Raw genomic sequence first — 16,109 nt, 5'->3', positions numbered from 1 at the left:
GCTTTTAACATTTTAAATATGTACTACAGACAATTCATGAAAGTGGAGAGAAAATAACAAAGAAAAGTAAATAGTAAGGCCAAATCAGAAATGAAAAAAAAATGGTAGAATATTATGCAAAAAAATGTTAAAAGATGGAGACAACACTGCAGAAAACTGAAGAAAGGTGTAGAACATGAAGAATGTGAAAGGGTGGAAAAGATAAATATTACAAATTCTCACTGACTGTTCCTTAATCCTTCCTGAATTTGTGTGGGATACCATGGCAGTGTTCCTTAACCCTTGGCAGACCCCTGTGAAATACAATGTCAATCCTGAGAGGTTAGAGGGAAGCTATTTAAAGGGTACCAGCACTGCAAGGTGCCCTTGGGCTGCTGCACTGTGCCCTTTCCTGAAGCAGTTGGCAGGTGTTGAAGGACAGCCACTCGATCCAGATGTGTGAACCACACAGTCCCTTTGTTGTCACTGTGCACACTGAGTGTTTGTGTTCCCCGTGTCCTTCAGTAAAGAGGGATTTATGGAGGGAGAGGCAGGGAATGGTCTGAAGCTTTTCTGGAGTTGTATTTGCTGCTTCTGTCATTTCTGCACCATAGAAACACGCTGCACTCCATGAGGAACTAGCGCTGGAGTCGTGTGCCTGAAGGCATCCCCACGTCCTACAGAGCAGGGCAGAGGCTGCTGTGCATCTGCACTGCACTGGCTTTCAGGCTGTGTGTGGCTCCAAGGCTTTCTTTGTGAGATGGTCCTGTAAATCCTTGTCAGGACTAGCCTTTCTTTCTGTATATTGATTGTTCCCATTTGTTAAAGTTTCTGTTTCCTCACAGTTTCCTGGGAGCTTCGTGCCAGTTTTGAGCAATTATTGCAAGCATTCACCCTAATGAACTGCACAAGAGAGCAGTGACCTCAGCTGTGTGCTCCGGCTCTGGATGAGCACAAGGTGTGAGATCAGAACAAGTGATGCAGCTCAGGTTTTTGTTTTCCTAAGCTGCTCTGCAGGGCTTCAGAGCTGCTTTGGTGTTTGCCTATGTGGAGTTTCACTCTTCAGCTTCTAGTCACATAAAGGGAGGAAATTTGTGAACGTGCTACTTTGAAAAAACAGTTATAGTGATTGAAAATTGGGATAATTATTGACATTTCCTTTTCCTGGCTGGTACTGAATTAAGAATCTAAACATATCAAATAGTGTGAGGAGAGGAGGGATGCTGAAGTAGCTCAGTTGTTGAAAAGGAGTTTAGGCTGACTTCTGGCAGCTGAGACTTAGAGTAGAATTTTTTTCCCTGTTTTTTGTTTTCTGGTTTTTTTTGTTTGTTTGTTTGTTTGGTTTTTTTTTGTTTGTTTTTTGTTTTTTGTTTGTTTTTGGTTTTTTGTTTGTTTTTGTTTTTTTTGTTTTTGTTTTTGTTTTTGTTTTTGTTTTTGTTTTTTAATGCTGCTGCTTTCCAAGAAGCTGGAAATCCCAGAGAAGTATTGGATGTCCCATCCTTGGCAGTCCAAGGCCAGATTGGATGGGGCCCTGAGCAACATGATCTAGTGAATGGCATCCCTGCCTGTGGCGGGGAGGTTGAAACTAGATGATCTTTAAGGTGCCCTCTAATCCAGGTCATTCTGTGTTTCTCAGTCAGCTTTGGGTTCTGTGTTAGAACAGTGTGATGGAGAACAGAGTTTAGGAGATGCATCAAGTGAAAATTCACCCCATGTAGGCCCATTTAACCTCTGTCTTCATGCATCAAGTCCAGAATGGGGAGCACAGGGTAGGATTTCAGTTGATGTAGTTCTGACAGAGTTAGGATGAGAAATGTTGGCTGAAGGAGGGTGATACTGGGATGGCATTGTGTGCATACCTTCTCATTTGTATACCTGCTCAGCCTCTGTTGTTCCTAGGAGGAAAAGCTTGCCTGCAAGATGAGGCTGGCCAGAAAAAACATTATAGATACTTCATTACATCCATTGCTCAACTACTGCACAGCTGAGTCAGCATTAGAGACTAAAATTGGAATGCCTACCTCATATCTAACCTCTAGGTTAATATTTTTTCCATACTTTTATCCAAAGGGATGTCAGCCTAATTCTCTGTTCCTTTTTCTGCATTGTAGCAATTGATTCTATGCAATATGAAAGTTATATTCAGTCTAATGAGACAGCTACAGCTTTTCAGTTATTCCTGAACCTTTGAGCCAGAGGTGTACTGATTTCTCCACCACTGAAGAAGCATCCATTTCCCTAATAGTAAAATTTTGTAATCTGATGAGCCATGATATGTGTGGGATTAAATGAGGTGATCAAAACAGTCACATCTCATTTGACAGTCCTGAAAGTAGGTCTGAAAGCAAACACTTCATGGGAGCAGGGGAAAGTGCCAGAGGAAAAGGTAAAGAGAACACCAGCTTTGAAGAGAATGACACTCATCCACCCCTGGAAGGATATGATCTTACCACAGTTAATTCCATTTAGTCAAACCCCAAGAGGGCTATGTTGCTACATCTATTCCGACCTACCAAGATATCAGCAAGCCAAGGAGCTGCAGCATCAGAACTACTTTCTGCAGGTGCTCCTTGTGAGTGCATATGTAGGGCAAGAACTGTGGACACCTGCACCCACAAAGGTCATGATCTGCTGAGGTCACCTGGGGGACCTCTGTCCTCCCCTAGGGGACAGGTCTGTTGGGGGCTGTGCCATGCTGTGGGACAGCACTGAAAATGCTGTGTGCACATGGGGATGACCAGATATGGTCAGCATCCTTCAGGAACCAGATTTCTGAGGAAAAACAAGATTCACTTTGCAGTTCAGTGGTCTTGAGTGCTGCTTCAGCCATGCCTGCTGTTGTCCTTCCACAGTAGTCCTGAGACCCCTAGCAGTAAGTAAAGTAAGGTGTGCACTGGAGTATTTTGGGATTGATCAGCTAATCCAGCCAGCTGGAGACTCTTGTTGAAGGTGACATATGTTCCCCAATTAGCAATCACAGACAGTAAGTGGAAAGAAAAATCATAATGTGTCAGTAAGTTCTTTCAGCTAAGCCCACAAAAGGCAGGAAAACATCATTTCACCTGGGCTTGTGTAGTCTAAAGGGGAAGCAGTGAGCTGCAAAGCAAAGGTGCAAAGGGGAAGTGTGTGGAGGCACCCACAGCAGCCCTGTGGCACCCTGCACATCCCAGCATGATAATTCCATGCCACAGCTCCACTATCCCTGCCCCATTTTGCACTGCAGGACAGTAATTCCATTCTTTCTCAGCACCATGAGTAATGTCAGGTTTAAGAACTCTTTTCCAATGGATAAATCAATGGACACCTGTTCCTTGATTGAAATACATGCTGGGTGTTTACTGTCTTGCTGCTCTCACACAAAAGTGAGTATGGCCATTTTAAGGGCATTTAGTCATTCAAGTCATTGATGGTGGGATGTTTGTCCATGCTTAGGATGAAGGAATGTCTCTGTTAGATGCAGTTATTAAAACAGAAAACAAGCATTTTGAGACAATACGCAATACTTTTGCTAATTGGTACCATGGCATTGTCTCATCTTCTAATTCAGCAATTCAGGCTCATCAGGAAATCAGGCCCTCCCGGGATTCTGAGGGTATGCAGAAGCATTCAACAAGACATAATTTCATAAATAATTGCTCAGTTTTTTCTGGAAACAGCTGCTGTCTCTGATTGATGTATACAGATTTATTTATTCCTTCTGTTTATATTACTTGACTGCTTGATAAAATTTATTTTTCTGAAGAAGAAATAAACTTGTAAGGGGTGAAAAAGAGATAAAGTTATTCTCTTTCTGTTATATTTCAAGTAAAAGATGGTTTCAGGTAAAGAAATGAAAAAGACTTTTTAGGTTTAATGTACAGTAAGATGTGAGATGTCTGAAAGTTGTCAGAAATAGAGGGTGAAAAATGCCTTACATTCACTTATTGGCACCCAGTTCACTATATTGTAAATAAGGAAAGGAACATGTGCTGCACTTAAGGACGTGGATAATGATAATAGGTTCTCAGTTTTAAGTGCCATTGATTTTCCCCACTCCCCTGAACAGAGCTTTCTAAGCCAGAGAAATATCTTGACCTTTAGACCAAATCCTCAGCACTTATAAATCACCACTTTTTATTTGAAATTGGGAGAGGTACTCCAGTTTATACCATCTGTGTCTCTGGCTTCAAGAAAATAAATGTGTCCTTTGTGACTAGAACAGCTTGTATTCAAAATGGTGCGGTGATACAGCAGGATGCTGAATTGGAGAGTTTATTGCTTTTCTGTTTCAAGCAGGACCAAACAATTTATGACCAACTTATGGGTGCTCAATCTTAATGGCAAGAAATGCTTAATCTGGTGATGTTTTCCATAAGCATATATTGGCTTCAACGAGACTGCTAAACACATTTTCTTAAAATTTCCCACTGTGGTTTTTTCAGGGGATGTGGTGTCAGTGTAGGGTATCAGGTCCTGTTGTGAAAGAACTAAGGAAGAGAAAGAGGGAGGATAGGAATGGAAGTGCTTTGATTTAATAGAATCTAATAGAATGGTGCAGGGTTATTTACGTTTCCTCCGCTCAGGAAGTTGGCACAGACACATCGGATGAAGCCGGCTGGGCTGGCAGTGCCAGTGGCCTGAGAGCACGAGCTGCCAGCTATTTCAGAACTTCTCTTTATAACCAAGCATTGGACCTGGAAATGAATCTTTTTCTGAATTAAGAGTCAAGTTTTCTTTGCATTAGGATTCAAGTGCTTTTTTGTTTGTTAAGTCCTAAAAGTAAAGCTAGAGATTATTAGTAGGAAGGTCTGTGTTTATTGTAAAGCACAGTGTTCATAAAGCACTTTGAACCCCATTTGACATTTTCCACGGGCAAGTGTATAGAGATAGCATTTAAGTCTCCTAAACCAAATCACAGGGGAGGAGATCCCAGTGTTGTTTAGAAGTAATCAAAACCATCCAGACCACACCACCACCACCAAACCAAGGACTGTGAACTTTAGGATGGTGAAATACTGCATAATTTCAAACAGAGCAGAACATAACAGTTTCCTCAGAATTAATCACAAGAGAAAAAAACAGTTTTGCAAACAAAACTTGCATTTTTTTCTTCATTAACTGGAATATCTGCATCACAGCTAAAGGAGCTGCTTGAGGTCACTGTTAAATAATTTTGCACACCAGCTTATGATCTGAAAACTGATTCAATGATTTCTTGAGCTGCTGTTATTGCATCTTTACAAGGAAAAAGGTTTAATTAAATGCCTTATATGTTCTTACAGCAACACAACTGTAGAACCTCTGTGATTTAAGAGAAGGTGGTGGGAACTTTGTGGGGAGTAACGGGAGGAACATGGTTTATTCCCTCACTCCTGAAATCTGATATCTCTGACTCTTATTCCTCCTCTTTATATTTCTTAAAATTGTTTTACCTTACTGATCTGTGTAAAAACACTGGCAATATCTTGGGCTGAATGGTTTATATATCCATTTTAAAAGGACACACTTTTTTTGGCATGAGTGATTTGGTTTCTGCCTGAGCAAGTTCATTTTTTAAATCCCATCCTTAAAGACCCAATCTAAAGATCCCTGAAGGGGATTCCATTACAAATATTGACAAGAGGGTCCTCTCTTTGTCCTAGGCTGCTGTTCCTTGCAAAACCACTGTGTACTTTGGCTTCTAGAATGTTGCAGTAAATAATACAAACACTGAATAGTGAATGAACACATGATATGCTGCACATTTTTGTCAGTGTATTATCTAATCTACCATAGAGTCACTGTGGTTGGAAAAGACCTTCAGGATGGGTTTGGCCAACCTTTGATCAAACACCGCCTTGCTAAACAAACCATAGACTGTTCATTTCCTGAACCCTTCCAGGGATGGTGACTCCATCACTTCTCTGGGCAGTCTGTTCCAATGCTTGACAGCTCTCTCAGTGAAGAAGTTCTTCCTGATATCCAACCTGAAGTTCCCCTGGTCCAGTTTGAGGCCATTTCCTCATTTGCTTTCATTGGTTGCCTAGGAGAAGAGATAATATTCTGATAGAGTCTTGGGCTCTTAATAGAGGAAAGGTAGATGTGCTTCCCCTGAAATTTTCTCTCAACCTTCCAAGACTCTATCAGTAATAAGAAAAATCTAAGTGTTAGAAATTGTTTTATTTAGGTTATATATGTAAATGATTCAAATATCAAACTATGAAATTGCTGGGGTGTACAAACATGCTAGGTATAGATAAGGAGAAAAGTACAGGAACACTGAGGAAATAATTGTGAGGATAATCACGCATATTAAAAAATCAGGTTCCTTTACATTCAATTTGATATGAAGGTTCACGTTCCTTTCACTCCTTTGAATAGAATTATCCATTCCTAATAATTATTTTATTGTTAAAACAGTAACATGCAATTAGCACTTTATCTGGCATTGAAGAATGAGTAAGGAGAACCATTGTTCTTGTAACTACTCATCTGAAAGAGAGAAGCTGTGTGTTTAATTTTACTGAAGATGGCAATTACTTTATTTTTGTGTGTGAATTTGAATTCATGACTCAAAAAGTACCTTCTTCCAGGAAAACTCTAGCTAGTTTACTGCTCCAGCAATGTTTGTGTAATTTGTATGTAGTTTGCATGTGCTGTAACACAGGGAGCCTCCTGCCAGCCACAGTAGCTGCTCTGCACACTTGTGAAGGCAATAATTGTAAGGCCTTGCAAGCACAGGCATCAGCCAGAGCTGTTACGAGACCATCTGCAATTCTACTTGTTTCCTCAATATCAGAAGTCTGTGCTGGCATGGCTTCACAGTTGCTTTTCTAGCAAGAATAAAACCAGTTCACAAAATGAAACCTCTAATTAGAAAGTGGGGAGAACCACTTTAATTATTTAATTAATTAATTTATTTTATTAATTTAATTATTTAATTAATTCTGTTAAAATGGATAGAAAGCCAGAATGACATAAAGGTTTCATCCTGTAACAGTGAGAAATCTTAAGCATTTACTTGCAGAGCAAAAATTTCTTGGGATCCTGACCTAGAGCTAGGCACAGAGGCTGCAAGCAGCATTAGGTGCTTGTGCCTGGCTCTGTAAGAGACAGCAAAATTCAGATGAGTTCAGTGTCCAAGAAGTGTCAAGATCCTCTTTTACAGGTAACATACTGGATAAAAGGCAGCTGTGCAATTGGCATGTGTGTTCTAATAATGAAGGGCAAATTTTCTATTTCATTAAAGAAGCCAATAAAGGGAAATGAATTAATAAAAATGTTTTTTCATACAGCTAGTTAAGCCATAGACAAAATAGCCAGGAAATAATTCATTTTCACTTCAACTTTGAAATTTATATTTTTATGTGCACATACAAAGGGGAGGGTTTCTGTCCCCAGTTTCCACAATCCATACCCTTTACTATATCTTCATTTTCAGACTAACATTTACTACTTAATCTGGATAAAAACATACTCTTTAGAAGAAATTAAAGTGTTCAGAAAATGGAAAAACCTTACATTCGAACTCCTGAAAGAGTTCAAAGGCTGCTTTTCAGCAGAAAACTTGACGAAAGAGTGTTGACATGTTTAATATAGTCAGGACTTCCATGAAAGATTGATGTTTTTGAAGTGAAGCTTTGAAACATAAGGTCATGAACTTTCTACAAAAACATTTTTCTTGAAATATCTCTATACTTCAGTTCTTTTGGCTCACTCTTGCCTTATGATTTCTTGCCTTACTGTGCTAGGGTGTTGCAGGACCCATCAAACCATTGTGTCCTCATTCAAAGATCAAGGGTTCACCCTTGAATAACCTTCTGTTATTCAGGTTCTAAAAATTAGAACCTGAATAACAGAATGAGTGAGAGGTGAAATGAATGGGGCTGAGAAGGAAAGCCTTTAAGTGAGAGTAGGTACCATCCCATCAAATCAAGTGCCAGGTAACAGTTGGGCCACCTTGACAGGGACTGATATTCACAGTTTCATTACAGGTTTCATTAGAAGTGTTTTCTTTGATGGTTATAGAGTTTAGGGTGGGCATGGCAGTCTGTGCTGATGTGCAATGCATGTTGCACATTAACCCCAGGCTAATGGCAGTGAAACCAAAGTTTCACAAGCCTGCCACGCTCAGACTTTTCAGGCTAGGCTCCTTCCTTCTCCTACTTAAATCCTTTCTGCTGCAAACAGTCACAGACCTTGTTCATACCCACCTATGGGATGAAATGTGTGTGCACACATTTAGTTTTTTAATTGAAAGCACAGCCTGGATTATCAGCAGATCTGGGTGCACAGACTTTGTGAGAGAAATGTTTGCAGCTCCCCATCATCAGCTATTCCATACATTCCTATCAATCAGCATGGCTGGCTAGCCCCAGCTAATAACTGCTGCAAGGAAAACCCTTGCTCGGTTGAAGGCAATAACAGAATTCCCTTTGACTTGTTGTAAATAGGATTTTGCCCAAAAGGGTACCAGAGGACACAGGCTTCTGTTAAGATTTTTCTAAGTGCACATCACCAATTTCCAGCATTCCAAGGTCTAAAAGGAAAATTATAAAGAAAGAAAAGTGCAGTGAATATAATATAATAAAGTGTTCTGCTTAATTATGTAACTGGTCTGAATTAAGTAGAAAACTTGTTAATAGTCTGCCATTTGATGCAATGTTGAGAGTCCCAGGACACTGCTTTTATTTGGTTTAGCAGTGCATCTGTACAGTGCACATCTTCCAGATGTGGCCTCTTTGGTCAGATGATGGAGCTGTGATATGATTTGCAGCAGAACAGGCACAATTAAAAGATCAAGCACAGACTGAATAATTAAGACGTAATGATGGCCCTGTTGGAAACAGGTGATTGTCATCACTTCTGTAATATATGCCAAAATATGACCATCTTGGATCAATCATAGAATCATAGAATTAAGGGCGCAACAGACCTCTAAGACAGCCACAACTTTCAGCCCAGCACCACCACCATGTTCAACATTAAATCATATCCTCAAGTGCCATATCCACACATTTTTTTAACAGTTACAGGGATGAGAAATGTCTTTCCTTATTTAATAGTAAAAACAGGTTTTCCTTTATTTCAATCAATATACAAGAGGATTTTTACTCTTACTATAGGACATCAAATAATGCTGAATAGGTCCTACAATGGTGAATTTTAAAAAATTTTGTCTTTAAACGGACTAATGCCACTAGCTGAAGTTTATTGAAACATAAAGTATTCCATTCTGTTTTTTCAACCAGATCATAACTTTCATAATTTTCATTGAATATTTTTATTCTAAAGCCTTGGTTGATAAATCTATGGTATAAATCTTTTGCTATAAATCTATCCCTTATTTTGTTAGTCTTCAGTTAGCTGTACTGTGTCTTTTTCTTTTTCTGTCTTGTTTCCCTAAACAGGATTGCACACTTAGCAGGTTTGGGACAGCCACAGAAAATCAACTAAATGCATTTTCCTCAGCAATCCCTCTTCCCCTCCCTTGGCTGTCTGTAGCAGGATGATGTGATTTCCACTGGATTTCACCACATAAAACAAAAAAAAGCCCTACACTGTTCACAGAAACGTGCTCCATGAACACCAAGAAGAAGTTCAGCCATGTCTTCCCTAAATGTTAGATGGTTTGTGAGAATTTCAGGCTCTTTATTGATTTTGCATGGAACTAGGTCAGAGTTGCTTTTAATTGAATCTGGCTGCTGCAACTCTCACTTAACTGTAAAAAAAGGGATATTAAAAATTGATATGCAAAGCAAACTTCTGCTTAATTAGCAAGTGGATGAAGTCAGAACAGACAAACCACTATAGTTAATAAAGATGAGGTTATGGGTTTCATTGACAGCATAATATGCTCTTTTTTTTTTTTAAATGGCTGAAACACTGAGCAGTATCCATGTTTCTTGCATGTGTATTAATAGCTGGTTATTTTTCTTTGGGAGAGGTTGGGATAAATTTACAACTGTGCAGCTCAGACAAAGCACTGCACATCAGGAAATCCATTAAAAGGCAGCTCTAATTTTAAATGTGTAGTAAAGGCAAATAAAAACCCCTAGGGTGCAGACAGAAGAACCTCTGGGGTTCTCTGGAAGGCTCAGTATTGCTCTACATGCAGTGCCTGTGGAAGGGGTCAGACAGGTGGGCACAGGCTGCCCTGGTGCCAGCAGTGGCAGGAGGGGCACTGCTGGAGCTGTGCCTGGGCCATGTCTCAGGCAGCACTGACCATCACACACGTGCTGGCTGCAGTCTCCTCCTGCACCTGCACCCCTCCAGGTGTGTCCTTGGGGTGCTCTGTGCTCCTGCTCCCTCAGCCAGGGCCATGCCTGGTCAGACCAGGTGAGGTCTGATCTGTCCAGGCTGGAGGAGATCAGGAGTTCTGGCTCACATCTAAACCCCATCCTGAATGACTTTGTTTGCACCTGTATGTGACTGATGAATTTTAGGCCATTTCCTTTCCTCAGTATGCAAGTTCTGCCCAGAATGATATATTATTTATTTAGGTTTATAACAAACAAAGGAAAAAAAAAGGAATAAATTAATGATGTATGCATTAGCTTATACATTTCAGCTCCCAGCTGAGAAAGTTGGCAGAGAGCAATCCTTATTTTAAGTTCCTTAAAACAATTGCTTTTCTTTCTTCCCCCAAACCCCAAGCAGTAATAAAGGTTCTGCCCTTTATCACTTTACATTGCACTAAGAAGCCACCTGGACCTGAAATTAATTTGTGTTTAAGAACAGTGGCAGACTGGCCACAGAGTTATACTTATTTGAATGATAGCTATTTGGGTAAGATGTTTTTTGCAGCTGTAATTTCAGTTTTCTTAGGTCCAAGTTACAACTGACTCTGTTTCTCACTTCCTTTAGCATTTTCAAGTCTCCTAGTACCACAGCTCACGTGCCAGCCTTGCCTAATGAACAGCTATTAGGGGACCTTTCCTAGAGGGGAGATTGAACATGTCAATTATCTGTAAAACATATAGTTTATAGGAGATTTTAACCATCTTATACTTTAAATGGAAAAGTCTGAGATTCAGGTGAAATAAATAAGAAAAATGCATATCTTTACATATTAAAATACTACAACAGCTGAAAGTGCTTGAAACACTTGAGTGCCTTTATGGCAGTTTAACCAACTGTGTCCATAAATATTTAAAGCAGTGAATTATTTCTTGAAATTTACATTTTTATGTACCATTTTGGTGGAAGAATTATTGAACAATAAAGATTCTTTCCATAATAATTTCAGCTTTTCAATAAGTAGCACTTGACTGCAAAAGGTTTTCCTGGTAGCCACCATATGACTCAGTGAGCTCCCAGCACAATACTGAGCTTTGGTATTTCCCACCCCCAAATTAAGGTTTTTAACAGCACAAGAGAACCTAGAGCCAACCTATGTTTCTGCACTTCCCAAATAAAAAAAAAAATTAAAAGAGCTGTGCAGCAGCGATTGTTACCTTTCAGCTGTGTCTCGGTATACATAGATAAATGTGACAGGTAAGAGTTCCTGTTTTCAGGATGGGATCAATAGGGATAAAGCAGCCACTTAAGTCCTGCTGTAGCTTTTATAAAGGGTTACTCTGTGTAAAATATCCTGGTTTGCATTTCAGATAATATCCCCGCCCCACAGGTAACTACAGGTGTGTTCTGCCCTCTGCCAGGGCCTTGTGCCAGGCTGCAGGAGCCAAACCCTGGAGCAGGGAATGTGCTCTATGAGGAACAATCATTTGTGCCACTTCGCTTGCTCCGTGGCGCTACATTTGCAGCAGGGAGTAGTCGACAAGATAAAAACATCCAAGTGGCTGGCACAGTTAACAAATGGGCCAGGGATGGGCTGAGACATGGTAGAGGAGCCTTCTGCATTTCTGGAGCTGTCCTGGGCACATTGGAACTGAAGTGCTCTTTCAGTCAACCAAGAAGTAGCAGAGTGATTTTTTAAATTTATTTTAATTAAGTTTGAGTATGATTCTCATTGACATTTATTAAAGAAGCTGAAACTGTTCTAAACTTCTCCCCAAAATATTTGAGTAAAAGTGAGGCAATAATTTCCTTTTTCATTTTTTTCTGTATTTACAAGTGAGCTGGAAAGTAATATCACAGAAAACTACATAAAACACTGACATGTTGTTTTCTGTCTGTGTATCATTGTTACTGATAATGATCACCAAATAATAATGATTCAAGCCCTGTGATGGGCTACATGACATTATAATCTGTTTCAATCTGCTTTTCATTTTTAGGATATATTACTTCTCAGATAAACTGTGAACTGAAAATCCCCAAGAAAGGATAGTGGAATGTAAATTTACAAAGTCTAGACAGCCAGCTGAAAACTGATTTTCTGCACCTTATAAAAAATTAGACTATAAACTAAATCTTTATTTAGTCTGAATAGTTCCACAGTTTCCAGCTGGTTGCAAAAGCTGTGCTTTGATTCAGCTGACAGTAAAAACTAAGAATGCACAAATCTTTTTTATCAGGCAACAAGTACAAATGTTTCTCTGTTAAGTAAACTGAAGTAGATAAATCCTTAGCTACACACTCAGCCAGAGCATTTGCACTGTGACAAGGGCTGACTGCATGTGTGTGAAATTTCAAGGGGAGGTGTTCAAGTAGTGTCAATGAGGCACACACAGAGAAGGTTTTCACTAAGGTACTCACAGCATTTCCAGAAGCAGCTGGATGACATAGTAAATTAACGCTATTGAATTATGCATTAATTTGGTAGGGCACTTGGAGGGCCCAATTCTTACGTTCTAAAAACACATTCTAGTCTTCTGGCTTTCTCTTCATTTTGCTGTGAAGAATAAGCTGCAATCTAGACACCATCCTGTACTAGTGGGAAAGAAGATTGTGTATATTTCCAAACAATTTTGAAACTTTGTTTTTATCTTTCCTTTTCCCAGACAAGTAGTCTCTTATGGAAGTGAATGTTATTGGTGTGAAGAAAAAAAATCACATATGATGGCATGAATCTGTTATGTGAAAAAACACACCAGTATTTTTGATAGCCCCATGCTGTCCACTGAAACAGTTCTAATCCTGGTAATAATTTGGGCTCTCCCTCCCTTTGCACAGCTCTTTATATTAGCAGGTCTCTCTGTGCAGTCTCAGACAGATCTGTGTCACAGACATCTCCTAGCAAAGGTCCCTGAAGGGCAGATGTCATGTTATATTGATAGAGACTGTTACTCAACCTTGTACCCCACTGGGGTTACCAGCTGGGAAAGACAAACACTTTGGATTTTCACTGCAGTGTCTTTTTGCATGCATAAAGTATAGGTAGGTGACCTAGAAGTTCATGGAAGAGGTTTGAGTTTTGAAGGTCTTTGTCACATAAAATGTTACGGAATCCTATTTATGACTCCCAGCCTGGGGTAATTTAATCATTTTCTCATGCAGTGCTGCTACTTGAAGGCTGTGGTAAGATATCCTCAACATTAAATTTTACTATTAACCAATTGTAATTAAGGAAATACACTAATGATTACATCTTGCACTGCATATCCAGTTAGATATTTTTACATATCTACTGTATGATGTGTCACTGAGGAAACCCCAGGCTGACTGTGTTGTTGCTCATTAAGGTCATCTGCAGACTGAAATGTCAAAGAACCCAAAATAATGTCAGATTTTGTCACTATTGTGCATAGGTGGGGTCTCTACCCATCACAGATACCCATCTAGCTGTGCATCTTCCCCTGTTTGCTGTACCACAGGTAACAGTCTGTGGGGTATTTTGCCACATGCAAATCAAAGTGATTTGAATGTGGTCCTTTTCTGGGACTTTATCATCTGAGCAGTTGGACAGTCCCAGTTCCTGGCCACGGGGATGACTGGGAGAGGAAGTGGCAGCTCAGACTGTAAATCCTGCCCAACCATTCAGCCCCTCAGGGAACTGCTGCCATCTCCTGCCTCTCAATGGCTCCTGGCGTTTCCTCTTTGCTTGGCTATCTCAAACCTTCCAAAGTCCCTTGATGCCCCTAAAAGTTTTTGACATAGTGCTGAAGGGAAGATTGTTATCTCTATCAAATGTGGATTCCAAGAGTGTAGATACATACAGAAATTAAGGCACATCAGGGGGTTGATTAATAAATCTGTGTGACTAGAACTGAATGTATCACGTAAGGATCTCTTTGGGTTTGAGATATAAAATTCCAAACTGACTTTTTTTTTCAAAATGAGGTAAACAGGGCATTGAATAACTGAGTAGCACAGTAATAGCTCTTACAGCTAAAGAGCAATCTAATGTTTCTTCTGTATCTAGTTTTCCATGAGAATTTTTCACAGCTACAGATGGGAAAGAAGAGGAATTAATTCTTTCTCCATGCATTGTTCAACCTGCAAGAAAAGAAATTGGGGTCTTGAGAAAAGAACAGAAAATCACCAGCCATGAAGAAAGCAGACATCACAGCTTCACTTGAAAAAATCATTCAACTGTGTTTTGAATTGCTCCTCTTTTCATCGACTTGTGGTGTTGCTAGCAGAAATTTTGTGACTCCAAGGATTTTCCAACCAAGTGCAATTTCATTCCCTAGGTTATGGTGCTGGGCACACCCAAAATGGATTTGTGCTCTTTTGTTTTGTGGATTGTGTGCTTTTATTAGAGCTTATGGGAAGTACAGATGTGTTGCTTGCTCAATATTGCCTTAGGAGAGAGCTTCCTTAGAAAGTGCCTGAAGAAGAACTTGCTCCTAATGAAATGACAGCTGAAAAGATTTCAAGTATTTCTATAAATTGTTAATAAACCACAATTTGGTAGGGAACCATTTTCCAGATTATTTTCTTGGCATATAAAAGTTGTAACAGAAATATTACATTTTATCCATCTGCTTCATTGTGTGTGCTTTTAATAATTAAAAAGTGTACTGAAACCTACCTAAACTACAGGGTTTTGGCCTAGATGGTAAAACCATGCTATAAACTGCCCTTAAAGAATTTATGATTGATATGTATGGAGTATTTTGCAAAAGATTATTGCATGATGTGGATGATTAGCAGTTACTCTGTAATGAAATGTGCACTTGTGTATTTTATAGAACCACTAGATGAGCTGAAGATCAGAAGTCACAGCACTGAACCACTACCAAAGCTGGAAAACAAAGAGAGAGGACATCATGGGACAGCTTCCTCCAGGGAGCCAGGGAAAGCTCAGGAATGGGATGGAACTCCAGGCCCCCCTGTGGTGTCCAGCAGGCTGGGGAGATCCTCTGTCAGCCCAACCATGCTGGCTGGAGGCAACAGCTCAGGTACGTCAAGTACAGCACAGGGAAGATCTAATGAAGATCCTTGTGAGATGAAGAATCTCTAAAGATTGTGTAGGAAGCATCCAGATTCTTTAGACTTCCAAAAATCTTCTAGATTTGGCCCTGCCCATTGAGTGCTGCGCTAATAAGGCTTGTGCTGTGCTTGTGCTCTGTGCTGGAACAGCTGGGATGGTGGCACAGAATAGAAGCATGTAAACATGCTGGTCATCTACTTTAAAAGAGGTAAAGGATTCCACCTGGCATTGACTATGGCAAAGACACTCCTAGGATGGTACCTCAGGAAAATGTTCATAGGTTCAGGTATCACATAAAGCAACAAAAATACAATGTGCAAAAGCAAGGCTGTCTTACTGAGGGGCATGGTGACAGGACACAGGCAGCCTTTGCTTTCTGCTTGTACAGAAATTTCTAGAAAAGTGACTATGGATTTCAGAAGTCGCAGATAAACACCTATTCATTTTATTAATCAAAAATGTTTACATATTAAATAGTAAATTGCCATAAACAATGGCATTATAATGCAGTCTTGTTTATAAATTGACTAAGACAAATGGAACTGATAAATGAATAGACATCTATAAAGAGATATCTGTGGCCCTTGCATGAGTACTGTATTGGTACTTTTGAGATTTGACAGCTCTCATAAAAGAATAACTTCATTGCTTATTAGCTGGACTGTGAGAAATGTCCCCTTTAAGGACAGTTGGCATATCTAGTACTGAAGCCTCATGGTCAATGTTCAGTGAGTATAAGAGCACGAATGAGCTGCTCAGACAAGAAATCATTCCTGCCTGAGAGATCTGCTGGGCACTGAGTGGCAGCAAGGAGTGTTTAAACTGCTGAGTGAGCAGAGATGCTCATACCTCATCCAGAACATTGCTTCCCTGTGTGATAATGGGACTCACA

At 39.9% G+C, this 16,109-nt stretch overlaps 1 protein-coding gene across 1 annotated transcript in view; it reads left to right on the top strand.

Annotated features, from left to right (window-relative positions):
- The window catches only part of NYAP2 (neuronal tyrosine-phosphorylated phosphoinositide-3-kinase adaptor 2), a 123,957-nt gene that overhangs the window by 76,512 nt on the left and 31,336 nt on the right, over positions 1-16,109 (top strand). Inside the window, exon 4 of the mRNA XM_053986575.1 lies at positions 14,976-15,185. Within this exon, the coding sequence (XP_053842550.1) occupies positions 14,976-15,185 (210 nt within the window). The remainder of the gene's footprint in view (positions 1-14,975; positions 15,186-16,109) is intronic.

Source organism: Vidua macroura, chromosome 10, assembly GCF_024509145.1.
Source record: "Vidua macroura isolate BioBank_ID:100142 chromosome 10, ASM2450914v1, whole genome shotgun sequence".
Taxonomy (NCBI): Eukaryota; Metazoa; Chordata; class Aves; order Passeriformes; family Viduidae; genus Vidua; species Vidua macroura.
Note: the sequence above shows the minus strand (reverse complement) of the source record. Positions and strands in the feature narration are given on the sequence as shown.